Source organism: Phyllostomus discolor, chromosome 4 (assembly GCF_004126475.2).
Source record: "Phyllostomus discolor isolate MPI-MPIP mPhyDis1 chromosome 4, mPhyDis1.pri.v3, whole genome shotgun sequence".
Lineage (NCBI taxonomy): Eukaryota > Metazoa > Chordata > Mammalia > Chiroptera > Phyllostomidae > Phyllostomus > Phyllostomus discolor.
In genome coordinates this window covers 68592604-68612227 of record NC_040906.2, presented here as the reverse complement: position 1 = coordinate 68612227, position 19624 = coordinate 68592604, and the positions used below count along the sequence as shown (strand labels likewise).

General features: G+C 38.6%; 1 protein-coding gene across 25 annotated transcripts in view; it reads right to left on the bottom strand.

Annotated features, from left to right (window-relative positions):
• NEB (nebulin) overlaps positions 1–19624 on the bottom strand; it is a 197436-nt gene that overhangs the window by 131362 nt on the left and 46450 nt on the right. For all 25 annotated transcript variants that reach the window (XM_036023508.1, XM_036023482.1, XM_036023487.1 and 22 more), the window contains exons 33-48: positions 19289–19600; positions 18977–19183; positions 16771–16875; positions 15788–15895; positions 13707–14018; positions 12521–12727; positions 10092–10196; positions 8382–8489; positions 7150–7461; positions 6399–6605; positions 5820–5924; positions 5558–5665; positions 4599–4910; positions 3205–3411; positions 1318–1422; positions 212–319 (exon numbers count right to left, since the gene is read on the bottom strand). In XM_036023508.1, the coding sequence (XP_035879401.1) occupies positions 212–319; positions 1318–1422; positions 3205–3411; positions 4599–4910; positions 5558–5665; positions 5820–5924; positions 6399–6605; positions 7150–7461; positions 8382–8489; positions 10092–10196; positions 12521–12727; positions 13707–14018; positions 15788–15895; positions 16771–16875; positions 18977–19183; positions 19289–19600 (2928 nt within the window). The remainder of the gene's footprint in view (positions 1–211; positions 320–1317; positions 1423–3204; positions 3412–4598; positions 4911–5557; positions 5666–5819; positions 5925–6398; positions 6606–7149; positions 7462–8381; positions 8490–10091; positions 10197–12520; positions 12728–13706; positions 14019–15787; positions 15896–16770; positions 16876–18976; positions 19184–19288; positions 19601–19624) is intronic.

Sequence of the window (19624 nt, the reverse complement as noted above, 5' to 3'; positions counted from 1 at the left end):
TGGTTAGCATTCTGTTTTTTTCCCCCTAGAAATACGGGAGAAAACAAAATAGCAAAGCTAAGAAGAATTCACAGAATAGAATGAGGCTATTGTTAGCAGGCACATTTTCTTCCATACGTTATGCACTCAGTTTTTCCAGAATTCAGCCCTTATTATTCTGGTAGATAAGAAACCTCCGCCCAGCCAGGTGACTGCTTTCCTTCAGACTTACATCACTTGCAATGTCTCTTGAGGCCTTGGCAGCTTTGATAGGAATTGCGTCAGTTCTGAGATCGTAGCCTTTCTTTTTAGACTCTTCCAAAGAAAGTTTGTAGAGTTTCTGTAAGGGAGGCAGAGGAATAGTTTTCTTTTAAATAGAAGTCCTGGATTTATTTTAAAATAGTAAACTAGTACTGTGGCATTATTTTTATTTTGAACAGAATGTTTCACTGGTGGTTCAATGGCCGAATGTTCTCACTAGTAACAACTGTGTTTGAAAAAAAAACTCATTACAAACTCAAACATATCTTTAAGAAACCAGAAAAAATATTAGTTCTCTATTAGGTTATAAATATGCTTTTTAAAAATTCAAAGACCCTGTAGATTCTTATCAATGCATTTTATTAAGTAAAAGTCAAGGGAAGACTACAAAACAACCACAATCTTACATCAAAAGAATACTTCATTGTTTTGCAGTTGACACTTTTATTTATATAATTATGTGGGTTCTATAATCCAAAAAGAAATCAGCAATTCCAAATCTCTATGTAATTCAAAGAAAAGAAAAAAAATAACTGACAGAATTAGAACATTTCCTAGTAACTATGGTTAGGATGACAAGGGAAATGGAATAGAACAACCTTGGCATTTTCTAACATTAAGTGTTGTACATTGCTTGTTATGAGGCTTGCCTCAAATTCTTCAAAATGTGCATCTTCCTTTTCCATTTAACTTTTCCACACCCTTTGTTTAGGACCATCTCAAAAGGTTGGTGGATGGACTGTCTAAGAATGAAATCCTAGGATTCTCTCTTGCTTTTCCTCTTCCCCTGCTCCCCAAGTGCTTCTCTTCTTGCCAAGTGACTTAGTTTGAGCAGGAGGACTTCGCTCCTAAAACAAAATCTGCCTGCCCTTCAAATTCCTAATTGCCGGGACCAACTCTCATCGATAGGCTGACTCCAATTGTCATCAAAGTAAGACAGAGAAAGATTCTCATTTTTGGATTCCTACTCTTATTTTCAAAACATTTACTCTCATAATTAAGACTTACTAGTTAATTAATTTCTACTGATTTAAATAGGTGGGAAAGAAAGATGACAACAGGGGGAATTATACTTACATCACTCATGTTAATTGCATTTGCCTTTGCCAAAATAATCTGGGGGATGTCAGGCATGATGTGGACTTTGGTCTTGTCAGCCTCCCATGCTTGTTTGTAGAGGTGCTAGAAAGTAAGAACGGACACAAAAAATCTCAGCAGAAGTTAACATCTTAAAAGGAGTCTAGCTTAGTATACATGTCATTGTTCATAAGCATCAATATTTTATGTTTTTATTAGCTAGATCATATTTTTATAAAATTTAAATTAAAAAGGAGCTTATTCAAACAAGGCAGTGGAGAGAATGTAGGATACAAAGTGAAATGTCCTATCCTTTTATCTGATGGCCTGGAGACAGCATCTCCATCCTAAAATTTTCTGGGCATATTAAAGCTCACATAGAGTCCTCTTTATGTAAATGAGGCCATATAATACACAATGTTTTGTACCTTGCTCCTTTTAGAAGTCTATGTTAATATTTACTCCCTTGCACATAACACAACTTTTAAAATCTTTGCAATCTGACAGGTAAAAAAATGTTATCTCTTTGTTTTAGCAAGTTTAATGAGAAAAAAAACAAAAACAAAAAATTATAGAACCTTCTTCTAGACCAGGGGTCAGTAAACTTTTCCTGTAAAGGGCCGGATAGCAAATATTTCAGGCTTTGTGGGTCAAAAGATCTCTGTCATTAACTACTCATCTCTACTGTTGTAGTGTAAAAGCAGCCATAGAAAACATGCAAAACTTTAATTAATGTAAATTGCCACATGTGGCTACTGGCTATAGTATTAGCACAATTCTAGTGGAAAGAGCAGTAGCTAGTCATCGGAATTTGGTTCTAGTCTATACCCAGCAGCTCACCAACTGTGTGCCTTTAGGGGAGGGGCCTGCCTCTCTCCTCAGAGCTGTAATGGGAGGATTCACCCTGATGATCCCCAGGCTATCTCTCAGTGTTAGCATCTGCTGTTTCTAAGATTCTCATCCTGTCCTCACTATTCTGCAATGGTAATTATTAACAAGAAGGAAAAATATGAATATTTAATGTTGTAAAAATAATAGTACGCTTGTGACAGTGTAAATTCTAAATGTTAAAAGGGACACTGAGGGGTGTACCTCCTCTTTTAAGCAAGTTCCTTTCAAGGAGGTTGCTCTTCTTGACAAATCTGTTTTCTCAGCAGACTCCAGAGGATTTACTCAGAGACTCAGCATAATACAGCTCTATTTTTAGGACTAACATTTCTGCAACTATTTCATGTTAGAGTCAAAATAATTTCCCCCTTCTTGCTAATCAATAGCATTTCAAATTGTGATCCATATAATATAGCTAACGTTGCTGCAATTACTTTATTATTTGTAACTTAAAAACATGTCCAAGTTCGATGTACTTTTGGTCTTGATATCAACTTATAGCTAAGAAATATAAAAATACACTAAGGCTTTACTAAAGGCTAGAGTAATTAGTAATCCAAGGAACTACTGAATTCCCAGAGAGGCCCTGGTTCAGAATGCTGCCATAAGCCTCGTGATCTAGGAGTCTGCTCTGGCCCCGTCACAGCAGCTAGGAACCAGGGTGGGTGCAGCACCCAGCTGTTACCAGGCAATCTTCTGATTCAGTCTTGTGAACTTCTACTCAAACTCACCTTAGTCAAATAAGACTCCATGTTTACTTTGTCACATCTATTGAGTAGGGTGCTTCATTGAGCATTTGGGCAGGGGCACTTACTAAGAGTAATATATATGTATAAAAAAATATATATAACTTTTAATTACAAGGTCCTCTTTCAAGGTAAACATTAATTATGATTAATTAATTCAGCAAAAAAATTCAGCAAAATCTGTGGATTAAATGTAAGACATGCCTGGCTTCTCTCTGATGCAGATGAAATACTACATTATTGAAAGACTTACATCATTCATAATTTTGGCATTATTCTGAGCCAAAACCATATTCATTGAGTCCATCAATGTGGAATACTTCAGAGTGTCTGGATGTTGACGGTACTTCTTTTCACTGATAATCTCCATGGCTTTCTTGTTTTTCTCGGCCTCCAGGGAGCCCAGAGGAAACCATCCAACGCCTTTCATGAACTCAGCGTAGTCAGCTTTGTACTGATTCTGCAAAAGAGGAAAAGTTTGAGAATGAGAAGAAACCACAACTTCTAAGAACCATGCATGGGTATTTAATGTTCCATGAGTTCCATTTCAGTTTTCAACCAATAGTGTGTTGAATTTCAACTATTTTTATCCCTTAACTTCAGATTTTATACATTTCTTTGCATGAGAAATTAAAAATAAGCAGTAATATCTTTGTGATTTGTTTTTCTCAATGTCTTCCTGAAGAAAAAGTGCTAAGAAATACAAAATAGATTAAATTTCCATGTTACTATTATCTCAAGAAAGGTGACTATGCTAGCCTAATTTTCTTACAAAAATGTTCAAGTTCTCTTGGTTAAAGGTGACTTGTGGGGGCCCCATTTCCCTCTTTTGCCATAAGCCTCTCATCAGCCACCATGTTACAACTCCCTCAGGTATACCAGGAACCTCACTGGTACTTTGTACAAATTTCGTTTTTCTCCTGTCAGCCCTGACATGCTCCTCTACAACTACATACACAGTTGCTTTCATTTGGGCACTTATGTACCTCATATATGTAATATATATGTTATACATATGAGAGAATAGCTCAGCTCTTACATTCCCAAAGAGAAATATGGTCTTAGTGTGGCTGGCATTTAATATATAATTTAAGTTCACTTTTTCCAGCCACCAAGTGTCCTCTGTAGCTGAATTCTTGGCTCTCTACTGTCAGTGCCTTCTTCACATTCATTCTAATAAGCTGCCTCAGCCATCACCTCCTCAGTATTTCCTCAGGCGGTAAGACAGGCAATCACAAAGTTGGGCACAGTGGAATGGAGGCTGGTTGGGAGTGAGGGGCAGGAGCTCTCATATATCTACTTGCTGCTTTCCCTCTCACTCCTTCATTAGGAGCCTTTAGGCTTCTTTGTCAGACAGACTTCTTTCAACACATTCTTTCTGAAACTGAATTTCATTTGCCGTTGCTGAATCCAGCATTCAGCAAGGCTCACAGCAATAAGAGTAAAAAATAAGACTTAGTTTCTAGAATTGATCCCCTTTTATTAAAAAATAAATTTAACCTAAGATTTAAAAAAGAAGAAACACCTCATTTGGGAAATTACACATAAATTTCTTTTAGGATTTTCAAAATATCATTACTTATGGTCATTAATGACTTGCTTTTTATTTAGAGTAAATGCTGTGCAAATAGAGTGGCTATGACGTACATCACTTTGAATCTGCATCATGTTTTTGGCCAATTCGAAGTTCATAGCATCAGGAAGCAGGTTGTAGGTATGGATCACATTCCTATAGTTGGCGTTTGTGGCCACTTCCTGAGACTTCTTGGCTGCCACCACACTGAACATGTCCACCGGGGTGTGGAAGGATGTCTTAGATTTCTCGTAGCCTTTCCTGTACTCCCGGTCTGATTGCATCTTGGCCACTTGCATGAAGTGCACCAACTTGGGGTCGTCCTCCAGGCTCCGGAAGCCAATGTGTTTCCCTTTGGTTTTTTCATAGGCTTGCTTGTATTTGAACTGTGGACAGGAATAAAAGCATGGCGATGAAGAGAGAGGAGAAAAGAGAAGAAAATGTAGTAAACTAGATGCCATTATCTTTGTCATAGGTGTAGAGTTTTAAAGCTACTCTAAAGTTAGAAAGAAGAGTTCATAGGGGCAGGGAGCAAAATCGTTTTACTTCAAATTACTTGCCAGACTTGAGTCCATAGAAAGTAAATGATCTCAAAATCAATCAAATAAATGTAGAAATCAGTTATTCCAGGGTGCTTTAGAAAGCAGCTTTTCCCGCCCAGCTGTCTGACCAGCAGCAAAGGCTGCAGACACAGTATTTCATGGTGCATCTTTAAATTTAGGAAAAGCCTGCTCATGGGTCTCCTAGGTAAATGTGTACCTTGCATTCCTTTGTTTTTGCTTAGAATTGCCTATAAATGATTTGAATACTCTGAAAGCAACTTATTTTAACAAGACCCAGTCACTTTTCACATTCAATAATGAACAAATGATTAGAGTGTCCGTGGACTGAGCGAAGGGATGTGGCTGTGTGTTGCTTGGGGTGATGGTCCTGCCAACACCGGGTGGAGCCAACTGCAGCTTCCAGAACACACAAGCTTGGCTCCTTTGCTCTGATTTGCTCAGCCTAAAGCACGCCCTGTGGAAGCACTTACATCACTGGCAATGTCTCTAGAGGCTCTTGCAGCCTTTATTGGGATGGCATCTGGCCTCAAGTCATACCCTTTCTTCTTTTCTTCTTCCCAGCCAGCTTTGTACAGTTTCTAAACAATTAAACAGAAAAAGACAGTCAGCATCTTGTTATTTGGGTTAGAATAGGGATCCTGATTCCAAAGTGATGGGCATGTAGAAGACAGACATTCCATAAACGTTAGTTCCAGTCGCCTTCTCCCCTACTTTTGTTGTTCATCTACTTACATCACTCATGGAGATTTGGTTCATTTTGGATAGTAAAATGTCTGGAGTATCGGGCATGACGTGAATGGTGGTCTTGTCTTTGTTCCATTTCTCAGTGTAGCGCCTCTAAAACAAGAAGGGCAGGAACATGATGGTACAGCAGGACCAGTGTGCAGTGGTGCTATCAGGAGGGAGAGACTCACAACCCCATGGTAGAAGAGCTTAAATCTGATATGACAAATGAGTGGGATAGCAACAGGGACTAATGGGACTAGACACAAGATGAGGGGAAAAATGATCAAACAGTGGAGCCTTTTTCCACGGAAACAACAAATACCATCTTGCCTTCACCTCACACTGCATGAGTTTTGTGGTTCGTTCATACCCTCAGCATGGTGTTGACAGACAGCCCACGGGTCAGTATAAGTGAGAGCTCTCTAGACATGAAATGAGTTATTGAATGCCCCTCCTATCACCACCACCACCAGGACCATCAGAGAGACTGAAATGCTGACAAAGAAAGATCATAATGGCAGTGCCAGGCTCCATGCATGAGCTCTGTGAGTGTCCTTGGGCTGAGGCCAGCAGGCAAGGTCTCACCTTATCCATAGTCAGTTTGTTACTTTTGTTAAGTGCCTGTTCCATGGTGTCCATGGCGTATGTGAACTTCAGCTTCTCAGGGTGCTGGCGATATTTCTTCTCACTGAGAATCTCTCCTGCTTTCTTTGCCTTCTCCACTTCCAGAGACTCTATCGGGACCCAGCCGATCCCTTTCATCCAGTTGGTGAAGTCAGATTTGTATAGATTCTTTAAACATAAAAGGGAATTTTCATTTCAGAAAGAGTCAGGGCTTGTGTTTCATTAGCGAGATGATTCACTAATTATCAAAAAGAATGAAAATGAGCTGGGGGAGAACAACTAGCTTTTTATTCCCTATTGTCTCTTGAATACAATTAGTTAAAAAAGTAATTGCATTCATGGTGGCTTTGAACAGGAAATCCTGACCCAATAATTCCTTTAAAAACTTAACTGCCTTGGGAAAAAAGTGAACAAAATTTTGCACTAGAAAACATATGCTATAGCACCCATTTGAATCTCTCTTTTTTTTTAAGATAAATCATATATTGGGTTTAACATCTAAAGTTTTAAAGTATAAACAACCCCCAAAAGAAGGAACATGTAGTTCAAATGAGTAAAATCCTCAAGCTCTAAATTCTGGAGAAGACCCCTAATTACAATGAGTCCAGCCAGGCTTAGGGTAAAATGAATGGAATTACTGATTTCTTGATCTTCCCTCACGCCAGCTAGAAATGAATAATTCTATGCCAACTATCTGTTGATCATTACATACATCGCTTTGAATCTGCATCGCGTTCCTGGAGTGCTCCACATTCAAGGCATCGGGCAGCAGAGTGTAGTTGTGGAAGGGTTGTCTGTAGTTGGCGTTGGTAGCAACCTCCTGAGATTTCTTGGCCGCTGTCACACTGAACATGTCCAAAGGTGTGTGGTACCTGGTCTTGCTGGCTTCATAGCCCTTTTTGTACTCGCGATCTGACTGTATTTTGGCTACATTCATGTAGTGAACCAGTTTAGGATCATCCTGAAGACTACGAAATCCAATTTGCTTGCCTTTGGCTTTCTCGTAGGCCTGTTTATATTTGAACTATATGAAAAAGAAGAGCAGGCAGAAGTTTGATAAGGCATAATGTAGGAAATAGTAAAGTATTAAACTGAAGTTATATAACAAATTAAGCAATAGTTAAATTCAGCCTGGATCTATTATTTTAGTATTGTTAAATAAACAATTAGCAGAGTATTTCTAGTGGATGGTCTTGAGATGTGTTCTGGGGATAATTGAGAGTGGAATAATTTGTAGTTTTTACTTAGATTATACAAAAGTAGATGCTTTGAATATGCTCAAAGGTTCCTGAAAAATTTGTTTATTGTGGATTTAGTGTAGTTTTTAAATTGTGTTTCCACTGTTATTTTGCATTATCTTATAAAGTATTTGTATAACCTTGAGTAAATTTCAGCAAAGTCCTTATACAAATTAGTATATTGGACTTTAAATGACTGTGTTTTTACTCTATCAAGGTATTATATCAATTCATATAGAAATTATAACTTAATTTGTTTAAAATAATTAATTTAAATCCTGTGATTTTAATCTATAATTCTTCCTGGTTTTTCATATTTCACAATTGTTTGTGGAAATTATATTATTTGAAAATTGTATCCTTTTAAAAACACTTGGAGACTTTTCCAGTTAGTGACATTTTAGTTTACCAAGGATTTTTTTATTGACTAAATTAAAATAAAAATCAGTTTTTATAACAATGATACTAATGAGAGTTCTAAATATTTTACAGTTTTTAAAAGAGAATTTTCTTCTTTGTAATAACAGTATTGAGTTTTTAAAAATTTCAAAGTGGAGCAATATAAAAAATCAATGGTACTTAGGATATTAAAAATATTTCAGTATTATAACTTTTTATTTGATTTCTAATATAGTTCATATAGCCTCCATGTAAAGATTTTTAAAATATACAGAAAGAGAATTTACTACTTCCAAATTAGACTTACATCACTAGCATTATTTCTTGAACTTTTTGCAGCAACAATTGGAATAGCATCTGTCCTCAAATCATAGCCCTTAGCTATGGTTTTCTTCCAGTCTGCTTTATAATAAGCCTTGAAAAAAAGAAATATTATTTTGTTATTTGCCAAAATTAAAAGATGAATGAAACAGGATGCCAAGATCTTTCTATAAAACATGTCATAATATACTCATTTCTATTAAGGGCATTCACAGAGTTTGGGCTATTAGTTCATCTTTCATGATTCTTTTAAACAAACACATCAGTAACTAATACACCATATGATCTCAACTGCTTTAAAAATGTGTATGTTGGCATAACAAAACAATGGAAAGGTGATGCTTTGAATATGGGTTAACAAATTGAATTTTGAAAATAATTTTCAATATGTCCAACTTTTCTATCAGCATGTAATATTTTTATTTTCTTGTATTTTGATAATAAAGAATTTTAATTTATAGAAAGTTACTTGATACTAAAATTGAAAATCCAGATTTAGTGCCACCCAGTTTTACTTAGCCTTGATTTTTAAATATTTTAACATCAGGAAAAAATTCTAAATTAAACAAAAACATAGAAATGAGTACCAAAAAATGTTTTTTTGGAGATAAAAGAGAGCCTAAAAAATGAGAAAGAATGACTAAGGAATCTCTTAATAAATGAACAATTCTCTCCAGGTTTGACTATGTTTTTAAACCAGAATTTACCAACTTCAAAAATAAAAAGCAAAAGGAAACAATTCATAATAGTGAATTGAAATATCACCATCAATTACATATGTAGTCTACCTGAGAGAGAGGTTAGTCACATACAAAAAACGAGTTTCTAAAGAAAATGACAGTATACTTTTTTTAAATTTTATTTTAATCATTGGTCAAGTACAGTTTTCTCCCTTTTACTCCCATTCCAGCCCACCCACCCAACCCTCCCCACTTCCCTCCACAGTAAACTTTCTTAGAAGTTTTAACAAATAACTGAAATAAAAGTTAAATAAAGTAAAACTTAACCTTACTACAGACTATGTACTACTGTATTTTCCAATCTTGTCTACCTCATTTTGTTCTATTTTTTTTAATGGAACACAACCTACTTGATTGATTTTATAACCCACTAATGATTTCATAGTCCACAGCTTGGAACAGTCTGCATTAAGCAAAATTTTATGGTAACCTCTAGTCTCATATTCTATGGTTGAAATCCAGTCTTGATTAGCCCCTGAACATAGAGAGCAAGGAGAGACGAAGAAAGAGTCAGGTCACTCCAGACTGTAGGTGCAGGTTTAATGAGCAAGGGAACTTACATACGAGGTTGCCTCATGGTAGATTTCCACACCCACCTGCCAGAACCTTAAAAGTTTTTATAGAGACCCTAATGGGGTCCAGTCCCATATACGATCCAGGTGGTCTCAACAACACATTGCTCTCTCAAAGCTGTGCCCTAGGAAATTACTCCCCCTGTGGAAATGGGCAGAACATACATCCCAAGGACAGTGAAGGGAGTGAGCAGCCTGCATTCGCCCGGGTCCAGCTCAGGGCCAAAAGGCAATCAAATCTTCTCTGTGACCTCCTCTAACGGAGACTCAGAGGGGCTCCATTCAGTTTGTTCCCCTTAAAATTCTAAATTCCACCGTTACCCAGAACTGGAAAGGAAAGACATACGTTAGCAACATTAGACTGTCATTAGGATGAATACTCACATCACTCATGTTGAGGGCATTGACCTTGGCTTGAATAAACTGAGGCAAATCGCAGTCTATGGTGTATTTGTGCTTCAGTTTCTCCCCCTCCACCTTGTACTTCAACTAAAAACAAAGGAGGGTAGCATGTAAATGTCATTAACTGGCATCATGTACGTTTCATCAAGCATACACTCCTTTAAAAAGGAAGGCTATCATTTGTGCTTTTTCAAATCTAAGTCTATCCCAGAGATGTTGTGGATTAAGCTCCAGATCACAGCAACAAAGGTATTTTACTGTGAATATCACAGTAAAGTGAGTACTATCAATTGTTTGGTATCCCAGTGCATATAAAAGTTATGTTTACACCATACTATAGTTCATTGTGTGTATAATTATGTATAAAAAACAATGTTTGTACCTTAATTTTAAAATATTTTATTGCTAAAAAATTATACTGTATTTTGCCATGTACAATGTGCAACTTTTTTGCCCAATTTTTTGAGGAGAAAATAAGGGTGCACATTATACATGGGTGTAATGATTACATGACCCCGTGTATAATGCGCACAAGACCATGGGTGCACATCATACATGGGAGTGCATTATATGTGGCAAAATACACAGTAATCATCATCTGAGCCTTTAATGAGTTGTAATCCTTTTGTTGGTAGAGGGTATTACCTTCCATTCATAAAAAATGAAGTATCTGGGAAGTGCAAAAGCACACAGCACAATAAAACAGGATGTGCCTGTGTAAGACAAATACCTAGACTATCATGCAGAGGGGGTGCTGGTATTCATATCCCTTGGCTCATTTCACTAATGTTATTGGACAGCACTGTAGACCAAATAGGGTGTAGGTTTGTGTTTAAAGGGTTGAAAAAGGCAGACCTATACTTTTGGAGTTTAGAGCCCAGTAGAGGACACAGAGACTAAACATGTGGACTATAAGATAGAATTAGAATTTGTGATGTGTTGTAAATAAAATAACTTTAGGAAAGAAACAAGGGTGGTCAGCAAAGGCTCTCTGGGAATATTTATGCCCAAACTTGAAGAAAAGGGAGGGGTCGAGCCAGGAGAAGGGCATTCAGGGCCCTGAGTGTGGAAAGGGCACGCCAGCTGGAGGGACTGAAGGCAGCCTGGGTCATGTCACGGGGCTGCAGGATGCCGAAGGGACTCAGAAGGTTAGATGGGATGGGGAGTAGGGCCACAGAGCAGGGGGGGGGGGGGCCTTTTCAGCTGAGCTAATAAGTTAAGATTTTGTTTTCAGTTCAAGAAGTTACCAGAAGGTTTTAAGTATTAGAGGAATGTGATTTGATTTAAGTTGGTCTCCCTGGTTGTGGTGTATGTCCCCAGGCATGGAGTCCAGATAACAGATGATTGCAGTTGTCCCTGTGAGAGATAAGGAAGCCAGAACTAGGTTGGTGGCAGCTGAAAGACAGCAACAGGAAGCTGAGTTAGATTTAGGAGGCTGGCTCAGCAAAAGTTTTGATTGTGGGCTTCACACAGAGAGATGTCGGTAGTGACAGCCAGGTTTCTGGCTTGAGTAACCATGTAGATGTTGATGGCATTTATTGGGATGGGAAAGAGCACAGTTTTCCCAGCTAACTGTAAAAAAACACAGTAAGAAGTAACACCTTGGTCCATACAAAGAAATTGGGAAACTCTATGAAATTTATTACCACTGACATAGAATTAATCTTGAAATGTCAGTGGTAATATGGGAGCAGAGACTGGGCTGAGAAATAAAATCCACAGATAAGCCTCATATCTGGGCCAAGCAAAGCTCTGGCCACCTGCCAATATCTGGGACTAAAAACACAAAATCTTCCCTCCTTTGCTTTTGATGTGTCTCTTTCTGCTGGTGGAGATATTTTAACAGAACTCTGAAGTTACCAAATGAGGTAAAGCACTGAGCATTGTAATTAGCCTCTGACTAAGGATAAGGGTCCAAAGAGACCCAGGCTCAGAGAGGATACTCTGGATGACCCTGAAAAGTAAACTCCTCATCTCTCTCCCAGAGGCCTCCCTCCAGACTGCCTCTCAGAACATGGAGCTATTGTGCCTGAGGATTAGGGCATTGATTATGTCTTTTCCCTGTGTAGCTAAGTAGAACTGTTGCCACTCAGAGCAATAAAGAGCTTGGTCTGCAATTCATACAAAGCAGCAACTAATACGAATAGTTTTATTTCATATGTCTGATGAATAGCTCAGATTCTACTTTTTGGGGGAAAGAAAACCTATTTGAAGCAGTCTGTTTCTCCCCTCCCTGTTTGGTCTATGTTCAAGCTCCAGGTTGCTTCAAAAGTAACCCTTTCGATTATACCTCTGAGAGCAGCTGATTTGGTAATATAGATGCAGCCCCATGTACTGAGTTAAGAAGGATGGTGGAGTGGCTCATCACGGGGTTATTCATGAATAAGCCCTTCTGCAGGGAAACCACTTACATCACTTAGCTGCTTTGTGTTCTGCTGAGCTAAAACCATGCCCATGGAATCAGGCACACTTGTGAACTTGATGGTGTCTGGGTGCTGTCGATACTTCCTCTCATTTAATGCATCGCCTGCTTTCTTGGCCTTCTCGACTTCCAGAGAACCAATAGGGATCCATCCAATGCCCTTCATGAAGCTGTTATACTCATCTTTATATACATTCTGTAAAAGAGTTATCTCATATGAGGAGATATCTTAGAGAACAGTCAAGTGATGTTTTTAACATCTACAGTTTTCTGCAGGGAAAAGGAACAGCAGCCATTTCAGCATGCCCGTGTCTGGAATGGAACTTTGGTTGTATCTGTCATAGAGCTTCTTCCCCAGAATTTGGTAATAAGGGAAAGCAGTTCTGTGGTTAGAGCGCATTACACAAAACAGAAAATCTAGGCCACATATTTCCATGGGTACTGCTAAAAAATATTGTGTCTCTTTTGACAACAAATTGGGCCTCTCTTTTGATTTTGCTGAAAACTGCACAACTTTGAATTTCGCCCTCACTGTCCACCTAGGCTATTCTTGATCTCAGCTGGGGTGAGACACTTTCACTGAGCAACAATAAATGTGCACCATTTCTCCCCTTCACAGATTCTTATAGAAATCTGGCTCCTGCAGATGGAAAAGCCCTGAATATTAAACACCCTCCCTAGGCAGCTCTCCATGAATCATTCTAGAATCACAAAGCATTCTTGGTTCGTTTCAGATGACTCATTACATAGATTTACATGCACGAGAATGTGACCTTGAGTTTGAGAAAGTCAAAAATAAGTTTCCTGAATTCAGAAAGAATAAAGAATGCTGCTATTTTGTATTATACATCTCAGCCCTGAAGTAGGCCTCCCCTAGCAGCAACTGTTTCCTGTTGTGAACCAACGTGGCTTATGCACTTAGTGGAACATGGCTTTATCTTGGATCCAGAAGTCAATAAAAGCAATGACAATGATTATGATAGGAGTACAGAAAGCCAGCAAAAATACAGCTTGTTCACCATGCCTTTGTTAGCCTTTCAATAATGATTGTTTACTTTAAAGTATCTTTTTTTTTTCCAAATATCTTATTGTATTGTAAAGACTACTAAAACAGGAAGAAGTGATTATTTCTTAAGTACCAGCATCTCTGGGTCGGCATCATCCTACATACTTACATCACTCTGAATTTGATTCACGTTCTTGGTATGCTGGACCGTCAGGGCATCAGGGAGGTATGTGTAATGATGTAGTGGTTGCTTATAATTGACATTGGTAACCACATCCTGGGCCATCTTTGCCGCTGTAATGCTAACCATGTCCCCGGGGGTATGGTAGCTGGTTTTGGTGTTCTCATAGTTCTTCTTGTATTCACGATCAGACTGCAGCTTTGCCACATTCATATAGTGGACCAGCTTAGGATCATCTTGGAGGCTTCTAAAGCCCACATGCTTTCCTTTGGACTTCTCATAAGCTTCCTTGTATTTGTACTGTAGAGACAGAATTTGGTTAGCAAAGTCCTGGGCATTGATAATATCAGGTGCAACAATTATATCCACACACAAAGGCACTTAGAACACTGTAACTTTCTGGAAGATTGTACAAAAATGCAAACCATACTCCCCTGGCCCACACACACTCCCCAGAAAGTTCAGAGTGACAGCATTTATTTTCATCATTACTGTGTTACAAATGAGTGTCCTGATACCCTCAAGACCAGTTGTTTTCTATGTTATCAGTCCTATAGATGATTTGTGTTTAGAACTTCATTTAAAACCAAGTGGATTATCATACTAAGTATAAACATGACACATCCCAGGAGTGTAATCTTGCCTAATCTATTATATTATTGCACATCATGGAATATTAGAAATTATTGAGAAAACTTTCCATTTTCTGTTCCAATTGGCCTAGTAATATGTACACAACAGGTGCAGAAGAAACTCTAAAAAACTCTACATGTGAGTTGTTTACACTCAGATCATCTTGGGGTGAAGGGTAGAAATCATTACTGTGATTTTTGTCTCAGGTTGACCTAATAAAGTTAAAACAAAAGCCCTCTTCTTTCTAGGTAGCATCAATTTAGATGCTGCATAGGCAGGTAGCTGGGCCTTCAGCCACCCCTATTTCTCAGCAGCTACTCTCCAAGCTCACTGCTGAAGCAGCTACAGATGAATAGTGGAACTACAGTAAGGACAGGAACTGCTGTGAGCTTTCCCTGTCCATAGAAATCTATCCACAAAAGCTCTGCTGTCCAAAATCTCTCGCTGCTAGAATCAGCAATGTGGCGTAGACTGAGCTATATTGCATGTAACAGGTCAAGACCTCAATTTTTACATAAGAAAGTTCAAATCCACCTAGACTCTGCACACACGTGTGCCCAGAGAGAAAGGGCATGTATCCTGCCCTTTAAGCACTGATAGATCCACAAGAGTTTAGCAGGCAAAAGAATTATCAAGTAATTTCTAGGCATGTTAGAAAAACTCTGTGCGAGTGCTAAAAAGAAAAAAGATAATGCCACACTTTAGACTTTCACTTTCTCTTGAAACTAGAAATGTATTTCACTGTGATGTACAAATCCTTGAGGGGCACGTTTTCAGTGGCAGCCCCACCAGGAGAAGCTGCAGAACCCCTGGCCCTCGTGTGGTCTGCACATGTGGGTGGTGTCCTGCTGCTCTTCTCAAACCAACACCACACCCCTGGGAAGGGGGTGACAGTGGAGTGTGCGAGGCCTGTGTGCCTTTAAAAATTGTGTGTTTCAGTGATGGGAAGAAGAGTTAGTGTGCACTTTTTCTGTTACTGATGAAAATGAGCATCAATTTACATAAATGAAAATTACATTCAGGAAAAGTGGGCCATTTCCCCATTTGTTTTATAAAATCTGTACATCTTATGTAACACCTTTTCAATCTTCTCAATAAAATTGTAATGCAGGCAGACATCTGAATGTCACGTGTTAGCCGGGGCATTCTCACTGAAAGTGTGGGCTGTCAGGGGGAGTGTCGGAGGAGGGGATTTGGGCTGTGAAGCAGGGAAAGAGCTGCTATCAGGTTTGTGACATTCCCCCACCAAGTGGGGTAAGCCGAAAAGAATCACTAAACATGGAGAAAATGACAGTTTCTCAAAACAATAATTTGTGGAGAACTTGAATGTCATTAATTCAACACACTGTTTTCAATGGATATCATTTAAACAAACATATATTTGTGTACTTTTTAAAAAAGCAGTCACCCAGGTTTCAGGCAAAACATTTACTCACATCACTGGCAATGTTCCTTGATGCTTTGGCTGCAGTGATAGGGATGGCGTCACCCAGCACGTTGTTGCCCTTGGCTATTAAGTCGTGCCAGTCCCGCTTATAGCAGACCTGGGGCAGAGAAACGAAAAGGCTGTCAGCATGCTGGGTGTAATCAGCTAGTGTGACTCTTCAGTGGCTGGGATTATTTTATTCCACTCCAGATAGAAGCTAAAAGAACCTTCTATAGCAAAATGTCACACTTAATATAGTATGAAATTACTGGACTCTGCACTAATTACTCACCCAAATCTCATGTGGGCACCTAGTGGGGAGGGACACTGAGAACCTGGAGTGGACTGAGGGGAGGATGATACAAATGCCGGAAACCATGGTGTGTGAGGAGCAACTGGAGAAGTCTCTTATGGAAAGAAGTTCAAGGGAAGACTTAGCTTTAGAAGTTTTAGGATTATTTTTAATAAAAGAAAAAAGATTTTCTTTATTCTTATTTTTCTGGAGGATAATAACCTCTTCACATGCAAAATTAGGAAAACTAAATAGAAGTTTAGAGAACTAGATGTTAAGCTCTACATAGAGAATAATTTATGGTGATTACTGGGGGAAAAGCGGGGTGGGAGGAGGTAGAAGAGGGTAAAAGGGATAAATGGTGATGGAAGGAGACTCCAATTGGGGTGGTGAACACACAATACAGTGTACAGATGATGTATTATAGAATTGTACACCAGAAACCTATATAATTTTATTAATCAATATCACTCTAATAAATTCAATAAAAATGTTTTTTAAAGATGAAGAAGAATCCTTTAAAGTTGTCCTACACTTGAAAAGGCTGACTCAAGAGGCACAGAGCCATCGTCCCAGGATGAGCTGCCAAAGGGGCCATGTGGGAAATGGACCTACACAGCTGTCAAGGCCCCATCATACCTTGCAATTCTGTTAGTTATTATCAGTTCTGGATTTCACACCCCATCAAAGACCCTACTTACGTCACTTATATTGTAAGCATTGCACTTGGCCTGAAGAAACTGGGGAAGGTCGGGACTCATAGTGTATTTATGTTTCACATCTTCTCCTTTAGCCTTGTATAAGATCTGCAACACACAGCCGTAAAATAAAATGCATTACAATAGTACAAAAAGGAAATTCATTAATTTCATGCTTATAGTCATTACTAACACAATCCCTCACTATTTCTATTGTTAAAAAGTATCAAAGGCATGTTCCTGTTTTTAAGAAACTCAAGCATCTTGTTATCTTTAGGAAGACTGTGTATTACAATAGAGAGAAAATCCTTCAGAGAATAGAATCATTTAATGCCAGAGATGAATGAAAAATAAGTTCAAATGTGAAACTGTAACATGAATCACATAATTCATCAAAGCCAGAAGAGTTCATTCTCTGCTAATCAAGTCAGTAGTTCTTAAAGCCTGCGGTTTCCTTGGTTTGGGTTTTTTATTTTTAGAGAGAAAATGATGGTTAGAATGGATCCTTTCACTTCTGCTAAAAACTCTCCAGTTATAATCATATCAGGAAAAGAAGGTAATTTTCTCACAAAATAAAGGTGCTTATACATAAATCCAGTACACTCAAAAGGTTTACTATTTTGTATTTACCCTGGCTTGTCATTTTAAAGATATCTGAAAGATATCAAAAGAGTATTAATATAGAAATGATATTGTATCCTCCCCTTGGTAATAAAAAAGAAAGAAATCGCTTAATTTCTAAAACTAAAACAGAACTGGAATCACAAGTAGATTTTCAGTCTCTTGGTATGTCCCAGGGGTGTCTCTGAGGAATGTCGTATGTAAACTGGTGTGCGTGTATCACAAGTAAAGTCTGAAATGGCTGATATTTAAGTGAATCCTCAAATACTGAATAATTTCTTCTAAGGATCCAAGAGCTAGCCTTTAGAGTCCTCACTACCTTTAGGAATCATTTTCTAAGCATTCACAGAATGTCATTAACTCCACCTTCTCAACCTCACCTTTCCCATTGCTACTGACTTAAAGTCTAAATAAGCCCTCTGTTATGTCTGTAACCACTTTGTAATTCATCTCCTTGCCTCCAATCTCTCCCATCCCCAACGTAGCCTTTATACTGTTTGCCAGAGTTCTCTTTTAAGGCGAAGGCCAGATAATGCAACTCCGTGGATTAAAATTATCCTGTTACCTACCCCACAATGTCCAGACTATAAATTAGCATACAAACCCCTCAATGATTGGGTTACGGTCTTGAACCCTTTGCTGTACTTCCCATTCATTACTTCTTGACTGTCATGCTTTTCCTTTTGCCAGGAACGTGCTTTTCTTCCCTTATTTGTCAGGGAAGCCCTGGGAGGCAGTTACCCGCTTCCCTTATACTTACTCAGCACAGGTTTCCCCTGCAGCACGGACCGCTCTGTATGGCAGTGCTGTTTGTGTCCATGCCTTTGTCTTACACCCCTGTCCTATGTCCTCATTACAGCTCCTATCCCGCTAATCCTCATCTATTTAATCTCTACACCATCAGCACATAATACAGTGTCTGGCACATGGCAGGTGTTAAAAACCATTCTTTCAGTAAATTAATAATGAATGCTTTTGATGTCCCTTTAACTCTGCTATGCACCAGATGTTCCTTTGACTCTGACTTCAGCCAGACCATATACATGGCTCATGGGCAGGCAGGCAGGCAGGCAAACAATGTACCAATCTCCACCAAGACATAAAAAATGTCTCTAAAAAGAGTCTCTATAATTGTATATGATGAATTGAGGAGCAAAAGCATATACTCATGTATTATTTTCCTGTGTTATATATGAAAACTAAATATGAGGAACTTTAGATAGCATTGGATATGATAAATTTGCCACAATAAAATGCCTGGGATTTTAAGCTTAAATTTAGTGTGTGTGTGTGTGTGTGTGTGTGTGTGTATAATACTAGAGTAGAAGTTTTTACACCATTTCAAATTTATCCAATAATACAGTATTTCAGGGTAATTAAGGAGGAATAGTTTTCAGAAAGGAAGGTAAAAACCAAAACAGAAGAAAAAGAAAATATCAGTGCCCAAACTAAAAATAATTGTAATAATTAATTTTCAATTAAATAATTTCTAAACGAAAAGACATTGGCTCCGAAGAATAAAAAAGTGAGCTGATACTCAGTTAACACCTCCCTCCGTCCTTGGCACCTTCGCGTTTGTTGTACTCACGTCACTGGCTTGCTGTGTGTTCTGTTTTGCCTGGACCATAACTGGGGAGTCCACAATGCTAGTAAACTTGAGGGTGTCTGGATGTTGCCGGTACTTCTTTTCACTCAGGGCATCACCTGCCTTTTTGACTTTTTCTACTTCCAGACTCCCAATAGGTATCCAGCCGATGCCTTTCATCCAGTTGTTGTATTCTTCCTTGTAGGCATTCTACAGCAAAGGGGAAAAAGAGGAGTGAGTGCCCCGGGCAAGGGGCTCTCTCACACAGGCTCTGGCCTTGAAGAGGGACTGGCTCATGCAGTAAATGTTGCTTACATCGCTCTGTATGTGCATCATGTTTTTGGACAACTCCAGGTCCATGGCATCAGGCAGGTAGGTGTAATGATGAAGCGGATGCTTATAGTTGGTATTGCTGACTATATCCTGAGCTTTCTTAGCTGCCACAACGTTGAACATGTCATGAGGTGTGTTGTACTTCGTCTTTGTCTTCTCATAGTCTTTTTTATACTCCCGGTCTGACTGTATCTTGGCTACATTCATGTAATGAACCAGTTTCGGGTCATCTTGGAGACTTTGGAAGCCAACCATTTTCCCTTTGGCTTTTTCATAAGCCTTTTTGTACTGAACCTATTAGAAGTAAATATGGACATA